The 16,201-nt window shown below is 42.6% G+C and overlaps 1 protein-coding gene across 1 annotated transcript in view; it reads left to right on the top strand.

Annotated features, from left to right (window-relative positions):
* The first annotated feature begins 1,172 nt into the window (after positions 1 to 1,172).
* The window catches only part of adgra2 (adhesion G protein-coupled receptor A2), a 39,048-nt gene continuing 24,019 nt past the window's right edge, over positions 1,173 to 16,201 (top strand). Inside the window, exon 1 of the mRNA XM_020093596.2 lies at positions 1,173 to 2,242. Coding sequence (XP_019949155.2) covers positions 1,938 to 2,242 — 305 coding nt within the window. The 5' untranslated portion in view covers positions 1,173 to 1,937. The remainder of the gene's footprint in view (positions 2,243 to 16,201) is intronic.

Genomic DNA, 16,201 nt, shown 5'->3' with positions numbered 1-16,201 from the left:
CACACTCTTTCAGTTGATTTAGGCTGCAGTGCTTGATGATGTTCAACATTCTGACTTGATCTCACTGCACCAGCCCTTCTATTACAATGCCCATCACCAGGTTAGAACCTGAATTAAAGATCCCATACATTGCAGCAGTTTGTGGGAGGCCTGCTGTTGCCAGTGAGCATGAAAATATGGCCTCTGGGGGACAAAAACCTTATATCATAAAACCTATCATGGCAGCTCAGCCTCTAAACATTTTCACAATCTTTTCTCTTGTGCTACCACGACTTTCTTTGCGGTAACAATACAGAATGGGGTGAAGTATATCTATGAAAGTCTCTGCTTCCTCTGCTTCCCACTGATTCAATGAACAACCATTTGAACTGCTGAAACACTTTACTCAAAAGGACTTCAGCTAGACCTTCATTCACAATCTGCTCTGTCGATGGAGATCTCGCTGAAACCAAGGCCTACCTGAATGGAAACAGCCAATCAAAAAGCAGCAAAACAACAGTGAGTGACACTGAAGCTTCATTTTTAACTCATCACGATTATCATTACCTATGTTCTGCTTTTATGATTAATGACAAATGCAAGGAATCATTTATCAAAAGAAGTATTTGGGCTACTATAACTACTTTTCTCTTAAAGCAACAATATATCACTTTTACCGAGTGACAGCGCCCCCTGCAGCGACACATGGGGATTAACTTTACCCACCATCCCCTGCTTTCTGAAGGAGAAGAGCTGCCATTGTAACAAATACACCCAACTCTGAAGTTTTACTCCCTGAATATCACAGTTAAACGTTAAACGTGTGATTGTATTCAGTTGTGAGCACCATTTTAATATTTAAACCACATCTATCTATTTATTATTTTACTTATATTATTAGCTTTTACTTTGGAAAGCAGAGCATTAATGATTATATTCGTGAGCCAGACGCAAAGTAAATTTCCCTCTACTTTGCACTTTTCATCTTGAATCCTGATTATTGTCTGCAATAGACATTTTGGTTTTGTGCCTTCCAGCATATCATTTAGACCAAATACAGAATATAATCCCAGGACTGTGTGATGAAGTTTTGAGTGAGTCCCGGTGGGTTATTAAACCACCGGTCACATGTGGACCCTCCTCTCCCTCCTCTCCCTCCTCTCTGTGGCCGGGCTGGATGCGCTAGGACCGCGGGGACCAGAGCGCAGACGCAGACAGAACGGGCGCACTTTGGGTTGTTGCTAAAGTGAGTTAGAGTGTGACAAGAGGCAAGCGAGCAAAAACCGCTAGATAGATTCTGGGAATTACACAGGAGCCCGTGAAGACCAGCTCATTTTCTTCATCAGAGTGTATGGTTGCGCATTTTTTCCCTCCTCCTGATTTACTCCAAGTTGCGCTTGAGATAAAGTTTACGCAGACCTCCGGGATCCGGGAAAACTCAGAAGGAAAAAGAGCAGCGAGAAAAGTGAAAGAAGTTTGACAATAAACTTTTTCTACTTCTTCACTTAATCAAAGAGATGACAGAGTGGCTCCTGCTGTGGCTGCTCACTCGCCAATCTCATCGACCCCTGGATTAACTTTTAAAAAGGAGACATAACGGTAATCCGGACATTTCCATGCATCCTCTAAAGTCATGTAAATCTCATATTTAAGAACAAAATACGACCAGAAACTCTTTAAAACAGAATACTGCGGCTGTTTCAATGTGCTGAAGACATTTGGATGGACCCACACATCCCCTGGGTTGATCTGGACCACAGGGAGTTGTGCGCCCTGGCTGCCATGACATAACGGGACACTTGGAAAACTCAACGTTGCTGAATATTTCTGGAATGAGCGGCTGATGTGTGTTCATTGCTGAGCGGAGCTTCTCTAAGTTTTCCATTCATTCGACACTCGAAAGATATTTTTTCTCCTTGCTCCCCCCTCCTCTGAGAGCTTCATGGTGGAGATATGGGATGACTGGAGGCGGGGGTGCAGCTGAGGTGAGATCCAGCCGAAGGACAATGTTTGCGCCCGGCGTTGGCATCCCTCTGCTGCCGGGGCGTGTGGTACTGATGCTGCTGCTGCTGCTGGCTGCCTCCGGGCCGAGGCTCTCCCAGGCTTGTCCCGGGCTGCTCGCGTCCACCAGCGGCTGCAGCTGCACGGACGAGCGCTCCAAAGCGCACGGCGCCCAGGCTTTGGGCAGAAGGGTCAGCTGCACCAAGGAGGAGCTGACTGAGCCTCCGGATCCAAGCCTGATGCCCAACAAGACAGTTACTCTGTGAGTCACTGTAGTTCACTGTAACCTCAACAAATGTCATATCACTATTTTTACTGTGATCATCCTTCTTTAACCAGGTGCCATGTGCGTCCTGTGGTTTCAAACATTTTTGGAGGAAAGTCTGTAAACCAATCATGCTCATTTGCCACTGTCAGTGTGGATCATCATTGGCTGAGGAGTCAGTATTTCCATGTCTTATTACAGGTTTTAATCAGTGATTGATCCGTTTTAATGGCACAATTCCCATAAAAATACCCAGTTGGAAAAACCAATAGCTCAGTCTTCTGACCTGGCCCACACACCCAACACTCTGACCCCATGACCTTAGCTTTAACTGTATTGAGGACTTGTTGCAGTAATAAGGCTTGTTAGGTCAGGAGTTTACATCTTGATCTAGTTTAACTCTGTAGTGGTGGGCTGAGCGATTGGCTCTCTGTAAAGCATTAAGAAGATCAGTGAGAGGGCAGAGCGACTGGAGCCATCATCGTGGCCCGGCCTCTTTGACACAACTCTGTCACTTTAAATTTGACTCTCAGCCTCTCTGAGTTCAGCCCCCTTCCTTCTCCCACCACCTCCAGCCTGTGCACATGGTCCAGCTGACTTGGCCTTGCAAAACGGCTATAAACAGAAACACATTATGTGCATTTTATACCCGACATTGTGCTTTACTGTTGGGTTGGCGCCTACTTTTAATGCCGCAACACCCAATCTTACGATCACCTTCGAGTGAGGACAGAAAAACACCAAAACCACTCTGTGGAAACCAGACAGCAATGATTCTGGGCCAGTTCTGTGTGATATTTATTTGTGTGGTTTATCTGCACAAAGCTCGCACATCCACATCAGGGGCCAAAACACACTTATCTTTCATGATGGATGCACTACCATTGTATCTGTGACACAGTTTTTGCGTGGTGTCTTAGCGTTTTCTTCACAGCTGCTCAGAAGACGTTTCTCATTCCCACAGTGTGTTACTGTGTCTGTGCTCTGACGTGGGAAAACGCTGCATGCACATTGGCACAGTAAAAAAAAAACAAACAACAACACAATGTTCAGCTGCCCCACTGCAGCAAGCATATTAGGTAAAGTGAGGGGATTTATGCCCTGGGAGAGCTAAAGGCATCCAGCAGTCCATTTAGAGGACCTTATGTTCCTTGCTTAGTAAAGACAGGATAAACATCTGGGCAACACATTGCTGAAAACCAGAGGTTAAAAAAAAGGACTTGAGCAGCAGTGGTCGAGGTGTTTGAAGATAATCTTCCATCTCCGCACCTACTCATTTTGGTTGAGTTGTGTTTCTACTGATCATCGATTTCAATGAGGCTCTGTGAGAGGAGTGAACAGTTCTGCTTGTCATCCGCCATTTTCTTTACCTTTCCCCGAGAGCTGTGGTGTCTGGAAAGTTAATTTTCCTGAAGATTTTGGTTAGTTCCTCAAGCGCCAGTGCTCCCATCGCTGCTCTCAACATTGGCTCCAGATGTGGAATGTGAGAAGTTGTTGATTTTCGTGTTATTTCTGACATTCCATCGGTGCGCTCAGAGACTGCAGACAGTATCCCAGGTGCAGCAGGGGGAGCTTTTCTCCATCACCTCTGTCCCTCCACTCACGATCGAACGGCCTGACAGCCAGCCCCGCTGCATGCCCTCTCGCCTGGGGCAGCCTGGAGGAATGCTCTTCTCCATGCTGAGCAAGGCTGGAGGACACCAGGCCTGGGCTTCCGGGGACGCCTGCTACGTGTAATGCACAACAGCTGGCCCCTGTGAACATTCCAGCTGAGGCCCCTCAGCCTCATGGGAAATCCCAATGGGGATTTGTTTATTAAAACTATTAGTTGGCTGTTTGTTGTTCTTGCCAGCCATAAAGGGGCGACCAGTCACCCCAATATTATCACCTCCTTCTGTGGCATTTCAAGGCCCATGCTGCTGCGTGTCACATTGTACATGTTTCTATAAATGCTCACTAATCACTGGTCCGATAATGCATTTGTCTGACCCATGGTGCACAAGCCCAGGTCGTCTTTCCCACTTTCCCTCTTTTTCTTTATCTCCAGCTCCCCCATTCCTCTCCCCTTCCCACCCCCTCTATCATGAGTTCATCCACACGCAGTAACTCTCAACCTAAATATTTAGTCGTCTTGGTAGGAAACTGCCATGTCCAAACTCCTTCCAGATGTGAGCCTGCACAGGCTTGTGTTTTGGCGTAATTATGCACGGCTGCAAAGGAGCTGGATCACTGGGAGAGGAAGAGGAGCGGAAGGGTAGAGAGGCAAAAAAACCCACCGGTGTCGAGGAGAAAATATAAGAGCGAGAAATGAAAAGAGGCTACAGCGAAAGAGAAAGTTGAGCATGAGGAGTAGAAGAGGTGGGAAGTGGGAACTTAGAGGTGAACAAAAAAAAAACAAGAGAGCAGAGCAAGCGAGAGGATGGAGGAGGGAAAAGAGAGGCTTGGCAGGCGGTTCAGAGGGATGTGCCCCTGGAGACTAAAAATCCCCAGCCCCTGACGAACAGATCTCCGACATCGGGGTGAGGAGGGAGGGAGGAGGAGGCAGTGGAGCAACATAACTTCACTTCCAAAGCATTGCTCCATGTCTCCTTTATTTTTAGTCTTTTGAACCAGTGTCAAAGAAGAACTTTTGTTTTTTATTTGGTGATGAAATTTTTTCCCCTCTTAGGATGAATATATATCATAGACATTCATGCCCCGAAAACACTGAGCAGTAAGTCTCAGTGCTGTGTGACGGCAGCTGTGCTTGTTTTAATGTTTTTAATGGATAACAGACAAATGGAGGGAACGTACAGTGGCAGTTTGTGTGTGAACGTGCTGGTGCTTTGCTGCTTGTGGTTTTTACCCCAGTCTAAACCGCACTCCTCCCCTGGCGTAGTTTGTTGTCATCGATGTCAGTGACTGATGGCTCTGCAGGCTCAGTGGGTACCAGGCGAAATGAGCGGGCGCACGTGCTCGAGGTGCGGGGTCAGCGTGGCCGCCATTGACACGATGCCCCCTCAGCTGCAAGACAGTTGCTCTTGCATGTTTGCACTTGGGCCCAGTCTGTCGATGTTGCTGGCTGCTAGTTGGGGTTTAAGATAAAAATATTCAAGCAGGGATGGTCATATTTTTATCAGTGAGGGTCGTGTGTAGGCTAAATGAACAGCTGTAAGAGCTGCTGAGGGGTTTGATGAACAAAATACTGATCTCAGTCTTAGCTAATGCTATAAAGCAACAATTAATACACATAATTGCTGCTCTGCTCTTTTTCAGATGAGAATATTGACACCACTTTCTCGTCTGCACACGGGTCTGACGCTACAACTGCAGCCGATTAGTGTAGCTTAGCATAAAGACTGGAAACAGGGGGAAACAGTTAGCAAACTCATTTAGGTCACTTCATTTTCAACATTTTGGGAAATATAGTGATAATATAATGAGAATAAAGACACAATGTTATGTTTCCTGTCATAAAAGGGTAATATGAGAAGTCTGTGTTAAAATGAGGAATACAGAGCATCTTGTTTAGTTATACTTTAGAATAGGCTACACAAAATAACATCAATACTTAACATTTTGTCACATCCACTCCATCATATCAAAACTGAAAAGATTGTTTAAGAAACTGTGTTTATTCTGAAGAAAGAAGCCCACAGACTTGGAGGAAGTTGCCTCTTTTGTAGAGGAGGAAATGTTTGGCGGTGGTCAACTGTGAGGTTATCGTTGGTGACATCTGCGTGCTGTTCAAAAGGTTTTTTAGTTTCTCAAAAAACAATGACTAGGTTTACATGAACATCCAGCTATTGACTTCAGTTCAATTAAACAACATTATTTTGATGTATATATGAGTTGCTCATAGAATATCCCATTCATGTTCCAATTTATATGTTACAGAGCAAATACTGTTTGAAACCCACATCATTACATCCACTACGACATTGTGTCAAATATTATTTCGCAAGTTTCAAATCCCCAACCTGTAATGGTTTAATGTAGGAGGATACTGCTTTTACCATTGTGGCTCTCGTTTTTTTTCTGATTTTGCAAAAAAAACAAAACAACTAAAACTATCTTTTTCGATCTGAATTTATGATTCTCATTCACACCCTGACTGTATTCTTAGATTTTTTATCTTCAACACTAGACTAAATACATTTAACATGTAACTTCCTGACTTTTAGAGGTGCTGTTTTGTTTCCTTCAGACTGAGCAGTTTCCCTCTGTTTTCAGCCTTTTCAATAAGCTAAGCTAACCAGCCCCTGGCTGTAGCTTTGTATTTAAGTGCGTGCAGATCACCAAAGTTTAACTAGTCTGTGACACAATGCGTTAGGAGGATGAAAGCGCTCATTTAGCAGCAGCATCTGAAGGACACATTTGTCTGATTACTCATTTTTTGGTTCAATTAAATCCAACCATCATGCAGCCTGTAATTGTTTACTACATCTAAAGAGTTCGCTGTGTCTTAAAGCCAGCTCACCTCTCCAGTATGATCCTCTGGCTACAGTATGAATCTTTGTTTGTTAACCACCATTTTATCTCCTGACTCACATCGTCGGCCTCTCACTTGTGGCCCATGTGTGGATAGATACCGAGGGGCGAGCAGATGTGTTGGTGGTTTGTGTTGTTTATGTAAGTCAGTTTGTGTTGAGACAGGAGTACATAGATGAAAACGTCCCAAACAGTCATCTTATCAGCGGGGAGAATTCCAATAGCTGGGTGAACGCGGGACCCCAGGCATTCCTGCAGCGATAGGGTTTATTTATGTGGAGAAAGGTGTTGAGAGGAGGGGGAGCGGGCTCTCCTCCGCACATGTGAGGTGGGGCAGTGGTCGGCAATAAATCAAAACAGCAAACAAAAGGCCTGACACTGGATACTCTGGGCTTTACACTGAGCTGCAGCACCTGCCAATGCCACATAAGCTTGGATTTTATTGTGCCCTCTCATGTCAAGGTAACACGACCAGAGGGGGACATCTCCACACGCCTACTGTGCTGCACTGGAGCTGTCCTCCTGTTTAGACAGTGCATGTGTATTTCATTTATCACCTTGTTGTGTTTGTTGATTAAAAGGCTGCGATATTTCAAAACTTGGCGTAAACACAGAGAGTGTTGTCATAGTAATCACATATCCCTGAGTGGCTTTTTGTTATTTTAGGACTTTTTTTCCACGGAGCGCTCTTCTTATCTTACTCCAAAAATGCCTGACTTTGACTTTTCGTTGCCAGCGCTAACTTCCCTCTCCCTGTGTTTGACCACAGCGGCTCCCACAGTTCCTGCCTGGGTAGAAAACACATGGATACAGACAGATATAATGGGCGTCTGTAGTGGGAATGCCTGTGGCTTCAGCGTGTGTGTGTGTGTGTGTGTATGTGTGCTTACCATTGAATTCACCAATGTAATCTAATCTGAATACTTTATGATGACTGGTGCATATATATGGGTACATGAACTTTCATGGCTTAAAGGAGATTTAAATTAGTTTGCTGAGCCGACTGATGACTGACCAATGTCCTAAGGTAACTAGTATTAATCTAGATTCTGTGACTCTCCCACAATTTGACCAAATAATTCCATAGAAGGTGATACATGTACATACAATCATACAATCATTTTATTTGTGTGTCATGCCAGTTCATTTGGTCCATCCCTATTTCTGAGTCAACCCTAATTACAAGCACTTAGCATCTTATTCTAGTATTACAGATACAAAACACGGGGGGGAGCACATAATACAGATTTGATTTTCTTAATCTAAACTAATACATTGTTCAGTTTCTGCAGTCAGAGGTAAAATGTAAGTTTCTGTCTTACCAGGAGCGGGTGGTTGTGATCATCATTTTTGCCATGAAGTTCAGCCCTTGTTGTGTTTATAAGACAAGAGATTTCAATACTATAATATAATCTTAGAGGCACTACTTCTTCGGGCAAACTGGATGCGACAGGGACTCACTGTCACAACGAGACCGGGGCTAGCTAGTTAGCATGCTTACTTCAATAGTTACATATAATAGCAATAGAGGCAAAACAACATTGGCATCAATTTCATTGCTCTAGTTGTAAAGCACTGAAGTTTTATGCTGAACTATGTTTCTGCTTGACTGGTACGTGAACTGCTGTTAGCTACAGCAAAAACACATAGCCCCTTTTAGTCTGCATGTGTGGATCAAAGGTCATGCAGGGACAAAGAAATGACTCAAACCTTTTCTCTGTAACCCAAAGATTCTCATTTTTACATTGAGTTTATCAATATAAATGGTTTATACAACAACAAATTACTTTTTTAGATTTTTCTAATGTCACTCCAAACCATTTAATGATGATTAGCTCTAACTGTAGAACCACAACATATCAGAAATCTATTTACTACAGTTCTATAGTTCATTGCTTCTTCTATATGAGTTGGTTCACACCCAGTCACAGCTATATTTTTGAAATGAAGCAAGAGCTTTTATTCAAATCTTAACCACTGGTCATGTGTGTATTCCTTCAGCTGAAATCAAACAAGTATTTGGAAAGCATGTTGAACTACCATATTATTTTTAGAATAACAGCCTTATTAGGCTGTATTTTTGATTTGTGTGATATGAACACTGATTCTAAAAAAACAAAAACACAACCTTCTCACAGATGCTGAAAGTGAGTAACTGGGGCAGACACATTTTTCACCAGCTCTTTGTAAAAGCATCCTGATTTACCAGCAGCCTTTGCTCAGGAGCAGAAAACAGAGGCTGGTTATGAGAGCGAACAATGAGACAATGTTCACCAGGCATCCACCACATTCCACTGACTGTCTCTAAAGGCTAAATTCACTAAATTGCCTCATTAAAAGCGTAAAAACACTTTAGACAGCGATTAAACTGACTATTGTGTTCCTGCTGTGCAGCTGTAAACTTTCCAGTTTGGTTTGTCTTGACTTGTCTTTAACTCCAAATATTGCTATAAATTATTATAGCTTTACGGTAAGGCGTTGGTATTTTAACTTGTGTTCTCTGGCTGTTAATATTCATAGCGTCTAGTTGTTTATGTCTGTAAAGTTCACTGTTGTGAGTTGTGTGTAAACCACAAAAAAAAAAACACTTCATGGATGTTTCCTGTTCGCAAAACTCCACGAATTGTGCAATAAGACAAACACAAAGTGGGGGACCTTTTTCTTGTGTAGATTGTGTTTGTATGTGAGTCTGTTTGCCTGTGCAGTGTGCACACACATATGGGAAGGGCGTGCATGGCCACAGCACTCAAAATAGGCCTCAGTCCTCCCCTCTCTAATTAGAGACATTTCAAAAACCCAGATTTTAATTTTAGACTTTTTGGACCACTTATGCTAACACACACACACACACACGCACGCACGCACGCACACACACACACACGCACATAGTTAAACATACACACTTTCTGTCGAAATAAATCTGATAGGTCACACATTGCATCTAAATACACACACACACACACACACACACACAGCCACAAACCACAGAGCCTTACTCCCGGCCTGGTAACCGAGCACAATGCAGTGTACTCTATAATAAGTGGTTGCACATATCAAATGCAGCAGAACACTCCCCATATCTCGCCTCAAGTCAGGAAACTATGATAATAAAGCCAAGCAATGCAAGATTCTCTACAAACTATAAATCACCTAACTCATATATTTTGTCTCTTTAACTTGACACGTATCTTTTTCGCTCCTAATGTGGCTTCTCGTGCCCTCCTCTCTCGATTTGATGACTGAACAACTCAATCTGGGTTTTTCACATAACTATTTCACAGAAAATATTTTACATGCAATTACATGGATGCTCCGTTCTATGACAGGCAGTAAATGGGGCTTGTAGCTTGGCAGCGTTCCCCCGATGGCTGCCACAAGCCCTCTGGTGGGCCGGGCACAATGGGCACATTCACATCTTGACATGCATTTGCTGCTAAAGTGCTTGTTGTGCTCAAGGGCATTTAGTCTCTCTGTTACTCTCAGTGCCGTGACAAGCTCAGGGTGCAAGGGTGCTCATGGGACCAATGGCTTAGGTGGCTCTCCCATCTTGTTTTTTACAAGCAAAGGGTTAAGCTATTTGGACGCACCGAGTCGCTGAACAGTCTGGGGGCCTCTTATAAAGTACTTATTGTAACAAAGATGACACAGCCACCTCTCAGCCTGAGAGATCTCTCTCTTTCATTCCTCCTGCCTCAGCCTTCCTCTCCTCTTCTCTGTCTCCGAGCAGGAGACTGACTGAGAGACAAGGGTTGGGTTAAGCTGATGCAAACACAAATATTGTCGACTGTCAAAAACCGCTATGCACAGTCACCGAAAATGTCATCCACTTGGATTATTTTCAAAGTATAAATGTGCAATAATATTTATAATACTCTCATGATCACGCCAGCGCAGTCACAAATGCATAAATAACAATCCAAATGCGTTCAGCTGCACCACATTCATTATTCTGGGGTTTGGTGATGCAGACTGACAAATACAACGCTTTTTTTTCCCCACAGCCCACTTGCTCAAATTTCCTAATATGACAATTTACTTTTACTAAAAAATATGTACACAAAAAAGCCACAATCAGGCTGGCCAAACCTCAGACATCAGAGACAGAATTAAACAAAAAATTAAACACAAACTTTTATCTAAATTCAACTATATTACTTGCCTCTGAGTGACACACAGAAGCTGCCAATTATAGAAATGCCACAACAACTTGAAAATGACTTTAATGAATCGGGACGCAGGCAACTGTGAAAAGCACTTTTTAGACTCAGTGTTTGGTTTGTCCATTCTGGGCTACTGTAGAATCATGTTGGTGCAACATAGCAGCCTTTGTAGAAAATGTAAAGTTGAGTCTGAGGTAGTGAAAACACATACATTCTTACTTCTGAGTGATTATACACAAATGACACTCACACACACACACGATGGGACATGTACTGACCCAGAATTCTCGGCCACTAATGAATGTCCATACTAATTACTGCTGCGTGTTTGTTGCCACAGGAGCCCCAACTCAGCGAGTGGTTGCGTGTACAACATGTGCGTGATAGTGTTAAATGCTTTGACAAACTAGAATGGCACTCAGTAGAGCACATACCTCCGCCAAGGCCCAACAGTCTCTTTAAATTAAATCAAGCTGCACCAAACTGCCCACACGTATAGATTTCAGGTCCTTAAATATGTCAGATTTTCTTCTCATCAAGATCAATGAACTATTCCCTGGGACAACTGTGAACATGTATACAAAACAAAATAAATCCTATGTTATGTTAAAGTAAGTGATACAAAAATTACTAGATAGGGATATGCACCAAAATAGTATTGTTTCTTCCCTGTACCACATTCGTCCACCAGGTTTGCTGATAATCCATCCAGTTGTATTTAAATTATCTTGTTAACAAACAAACAAACAAACATGGGTGAAATGTTTATCACTGAAACCCTTTTCAAGAAGTTTCTCTTGCACACAATTAATCTCTCATACATGATATAGCATTTTACACCAATTGTGAATCCATTTCATTTTCACACACAAATCAAATCATCTTCCCGAGCCTGAAGATTTACCCTTCGTCATCTGAATTTACGTGTTGCAGAAAATCCAAACAATCAACAAACGATGATGAAAAAGGACCATAATTCCTGAATGAATCATAGAGCACAGGTATGATGTTATTCTGAGCTTGTAACTCTGAGACTGTGTGTTTGAGGCCAGCTCTGTGTCTGTGAGGTTAAACTGTAATGTAATGTCGTTCTGTAATGGATGTTGATCTATTGGACTTGGCATGTTGGGGAGGGAACGGGGCCTCGGAAAACCTGGTAACAGCCAAATTAAGTAATACCGTTTTTAATCCATCTTTTGGTTCAACCACAATATTTTGTAGATCCACTACGTCTGATCTCATTACTCCGAGCGGCGTGTGGGTGATGTGTATATAAAGAGAAACGCTGCCATGTTCACTTACTGCTCTGCCAAGTCGTGAACTGCCAATGCACTAGAAATGCAACTCTGGCAAGGAACAGCTACTCAAATGGAAAAGTAGAGAGGAGAAATTAAAAAGAAAAAACACTGATGATGTTTTGCAGAACGTTCTCAGCTGTATACATACAAAGTGCTCACACAATGCTGTGCTGTGTGAAAGTGGATAATCGTATTCTTTTAGCGGAATTTAATTACCTCCAAGGAAAATTCCCTCAAGGGCGAAATTACTCCTTTCTTTATATGAACTTTTTCACTACTGTGAGTGACACAGACCAGCGTGTGCACTATCAAGTCAGCACGCTAATTAAACCGGCTTTAATTCAATAATGACGCTCCGAGATGCTCATTGAAAATCACTCTCATTATCTGGCTCCGATTGGTCTCCGAATTAGAACTGGATTCATGGCACGTTACCAATCTCTTTCAAGGGTTCTTGTGTTTCACCTCGCGTGTGGTCCTCGAGGGTAGGAGACCTATCCAGAGTTACATGATGTTTACAGGCCGGCCCACTAGCTTGTTTTGTTTCTCTTTATCAAAGTGAACCTGCGCCTTGGATGCTATACATCATTACTCAGGATCAGCTGGAGCTTCTGATCAACGCCTGTGTCTCAGCATCCAGTCATTGTGCATGCAGCAGCTCCAGGTGTTTCGAGGGTGATGCTGCAGAAATAAAGAAAAAAAGCACATAGTGCTACAAAGGTAATGAGGGCGAGCAGCTTAGCCTGCAGATGAATTCTTATTGAATATAAATCCCTCTTAAGATCCTTTTTTTGTTCCTGTGAGGGGGTTTTCAGCTACATAGAGCTCCTTGTCTAAGTCCGGCATGCCTAAATATTTGGATCAGCACTTTTTCACTCAAATGCATCTCATTCATGTCCTGCGCTGAATGCCAAACTAGGATGAAGCATTTCCTGTATACTTAAAAAAACACAGAAGCTTTAAGTGTGTCTAACCAGAGAAGTGGGATGAAGGGTGCAAAGATATTGACTCTAAACTTCCAGTCAGAACTGACTGCACACAAGACAACCATGTTGTGTTTGGGTTTATTCTAGCTGTGGTTAGGAGAGGATATAGAAGGATGTGTTCTCCCTCTCCATCCATCATTCCTGCACAGGGTTATGATGTGGAAAGCTGAAAGGACTCTGTTCAGCCGCTGCTCCCTGTGTCGGTGCTGCACACCTCACATCAGGCCTTTACAGCGGCACCGCAGAGACAATTCCTCAGTCAAAATGATTGGTTGACAATGACGCAAAAAACAAAAGCAGCTGTAGAATGGCATCAGGTAGACAGTTGTTGTCAACCCCCCCCCACACACCCTCCAGTGAAGAGTCAGGGGGTAAGAACGGAAGTAAATCAGTGAGCAAATACGATTTGCAACATGCTGTCCTGCCCCTGTGTGGCCCTCAAAGGCTCTGTGGGTTTAAGAAGCAAATTGAGCAAACCAACAAAGTGAGTGGCATGGTGCAGGGAGGAGCTGCTGCGGTTTACTAGACAAGACTCTTTGTAAGGCTTTTACTTTTTCACACTCCAGCACACAAGAAGGAAACCTTGAACTCACGCTGCACAATGGCACTTGAATTGAAACATAAGGGATTCTAGGATTGTAGTAGCCATATGTTATATTTGAAACAAATTGAAAGGACCACAAAACCCACAGCATTTCTCAATATGCTTCTGTAAATCCACACTCCCTGCAACTAATACTTAAAGTTAACTTTGCCAACAATGTATTTGTTTGGATAGATCTCTGCCAACATCTGGGTTAACGGGTTGAGAGGGATATTTCATCAGTTTAGAAAAGCACTTTAAATACACGTCCTGTTTAAGATTACATTGTTCTACAATATGTTCCAGAACATTTATAGTATCAGAAATTCTATTGTGACTCCTTTCAGACAACCTGCAGGCTTCAGGGTATCTTGGAGGTTTTTCTTAATTTCTCTCCTTATCATTTCAACAGAGACCAAACAATAATTCAGAAATGTGATCTCATCACAATAACCTAAGTGAGCAGATAACGATGGAAGTGTGGCCCGTTAGAGACTGTTACAGTTATTTACAATTTGCTGATATTTTAGAAAATCCTTAAAATAGTTTCAAAATGAATTGTGATGACAAAACATTTGATTTGCACGAAAAGAGCAAAAGAACTCTACACATCCCGTAATCCATTGCAATGGATCGCTTTCCAATGACATCCTCTCTAATATAACCGTGTTGGTAACATAGTGTTGCAATATATTGTAGTTTGTATCTTCTATGTATGTATATAACAAATATGTATGTAGCTGACATGACTGACATTGTTGTGGTTAATATTTCAATGGTAACAACAAGCTTCACCAATCAGAGGCATCGCCACTACAACTGAGGATTGTGGGTAGTGTAGTACTTCTCCGTGATATTGTGAATAAAACGTGTTTTTCTCGTACGCAGTAGGTATCATATGGTATTGTGGCTTCTACAGGAGCATGTTACATCATTTCACAATTTCATACTCATTCATAAAATGATTGAGATCTTTCCCTTCGTAACCAGGCTATTGAGCTCTATTCGTACAATTAAGCAAGTGTTTTGTTTAAAGCAAATAGAGAGCATATTTCAACTGAGGTTAGTTATTACATTTTTTGCATAGACTGAACTTTCTGCACAGGAAAAATGTGTTCATTTCCATTTCAGACTTGAAGGCAGTAGAAAGGAGTAGAAGATGAAGTGAGGTGGTGGTATACTTGTTTTTGTGTGTGACCCAGGATAACCTTTCTGAAACAAGTGAATGCACTGCACAACGGAAGCTGGCTCCTGTGCTTCTGTGCTTCTGTTTGACCCAACTCTTCGTACGTGACCCCCACTGTTTTGATCTTCATGTAAATTAATTAGATGAGAGGCTTTAATGGGATGCTGGAGCCTGACATGTGGCCCTGTTTTTTGTTGCATTGATTAGACGGATTCAATTAGCCTGTGGGATTTCTCTGCAGCCTTTGTGGCCTTAAACAGTTAAGTGAATGAGAGATGCCATCCATGATGTCTGGACTAAGTTAGCACACTGCATTATACAGCGTATTGTTCATGAGAGCAGATTAATTCAATCTGCCATCTGATCTGTCACTGATGACAGGTAAACAAGCCACCAGTGTACAGTAATAGAAACCGTACAGAGTGGACAGAGGGTCTCCTGGTAGCTTGGACCTCCACGATAAAGAAGCTGCTCATCTTCTGTGCTTGTAGCTCTGTTAACCTTTGTATACAGCAGTGATAAAGAGATGTTACTCTGCAGCTGTCACCTGCCTCCGGTCACTGCTCCGTCTGTCTGATGGCTGTCCAGGAAGTGCTCTCTCTACAACCCCTGAACTCTGGAACCGGTTTCTGAATAAACAGCTAATTGGCTGGGTTTCCTGTTTAGCCTGATGGGAATGTAGACTATTTCTGTCTGTTTACAGAGTTCTGCCTCTGTCTCTATTTCTCAGAGTCGTACTCTCTGCATTGTTTGTGAAAGAACAATGTCCTTCTCTACAACTGTGCTCCAAACATCTGACTTCATGGGGTTATACAGTAGTACACGGCCTCTGCACAATCCCCCGCATTCCTGGAAATCTGCACCTTTAGTTTTTCTGTGAAAAGAATTAATTCAGCTCATGTTGTGACCTTTGTTTATTAGTGTACAGAGGAACAAGCTAGTTTAAACATTGTGTTGAAATTACTTAACCTGAGAGATATGAGGGTTATTGTGATTTCCAAGTGCAGATGAAGACAACACACAAACACATCCGGATTGAACCCTAATTATATGAAAGCCCATATTTTGTTCGCACGCACATGTACACATTCAAGCACATCCAAACCCAACATACACAGGAATCAGACTAATAGTTTTTTTTTCTGCATAATAAGCTTAGTCAAAAAGGAACTATCTGTATCTGCGTTGAATTAAATGGTTTGTTTCTTTGCCAGATGTGACTTTCTCCTCTCCTATCTGTATTGAATTATTCAGGCAGTTCCGGATCTTCTGT

Source organism: Paralichthys olivaceus, chromosome 4, assembly GCF_024713975.1.
Source record: "Paralichthys olivaceus isolate ysfri-2021 chromosome 4, ASM2471397v2, whole genome shotgun sequence".
Taxonomy (NCBI): Eukaryota; Metazoa; Chordata; class Actinopteri; order Pleuronectiformes; family Paralichthyidae; genus Paralichthys; species Paralichthys olivaceus.
The sequence above is the reverse complement of the archived record's forward strand: the minus strand, read 5'-3'. Positions and strand labels throughout refer to the sequence as shown.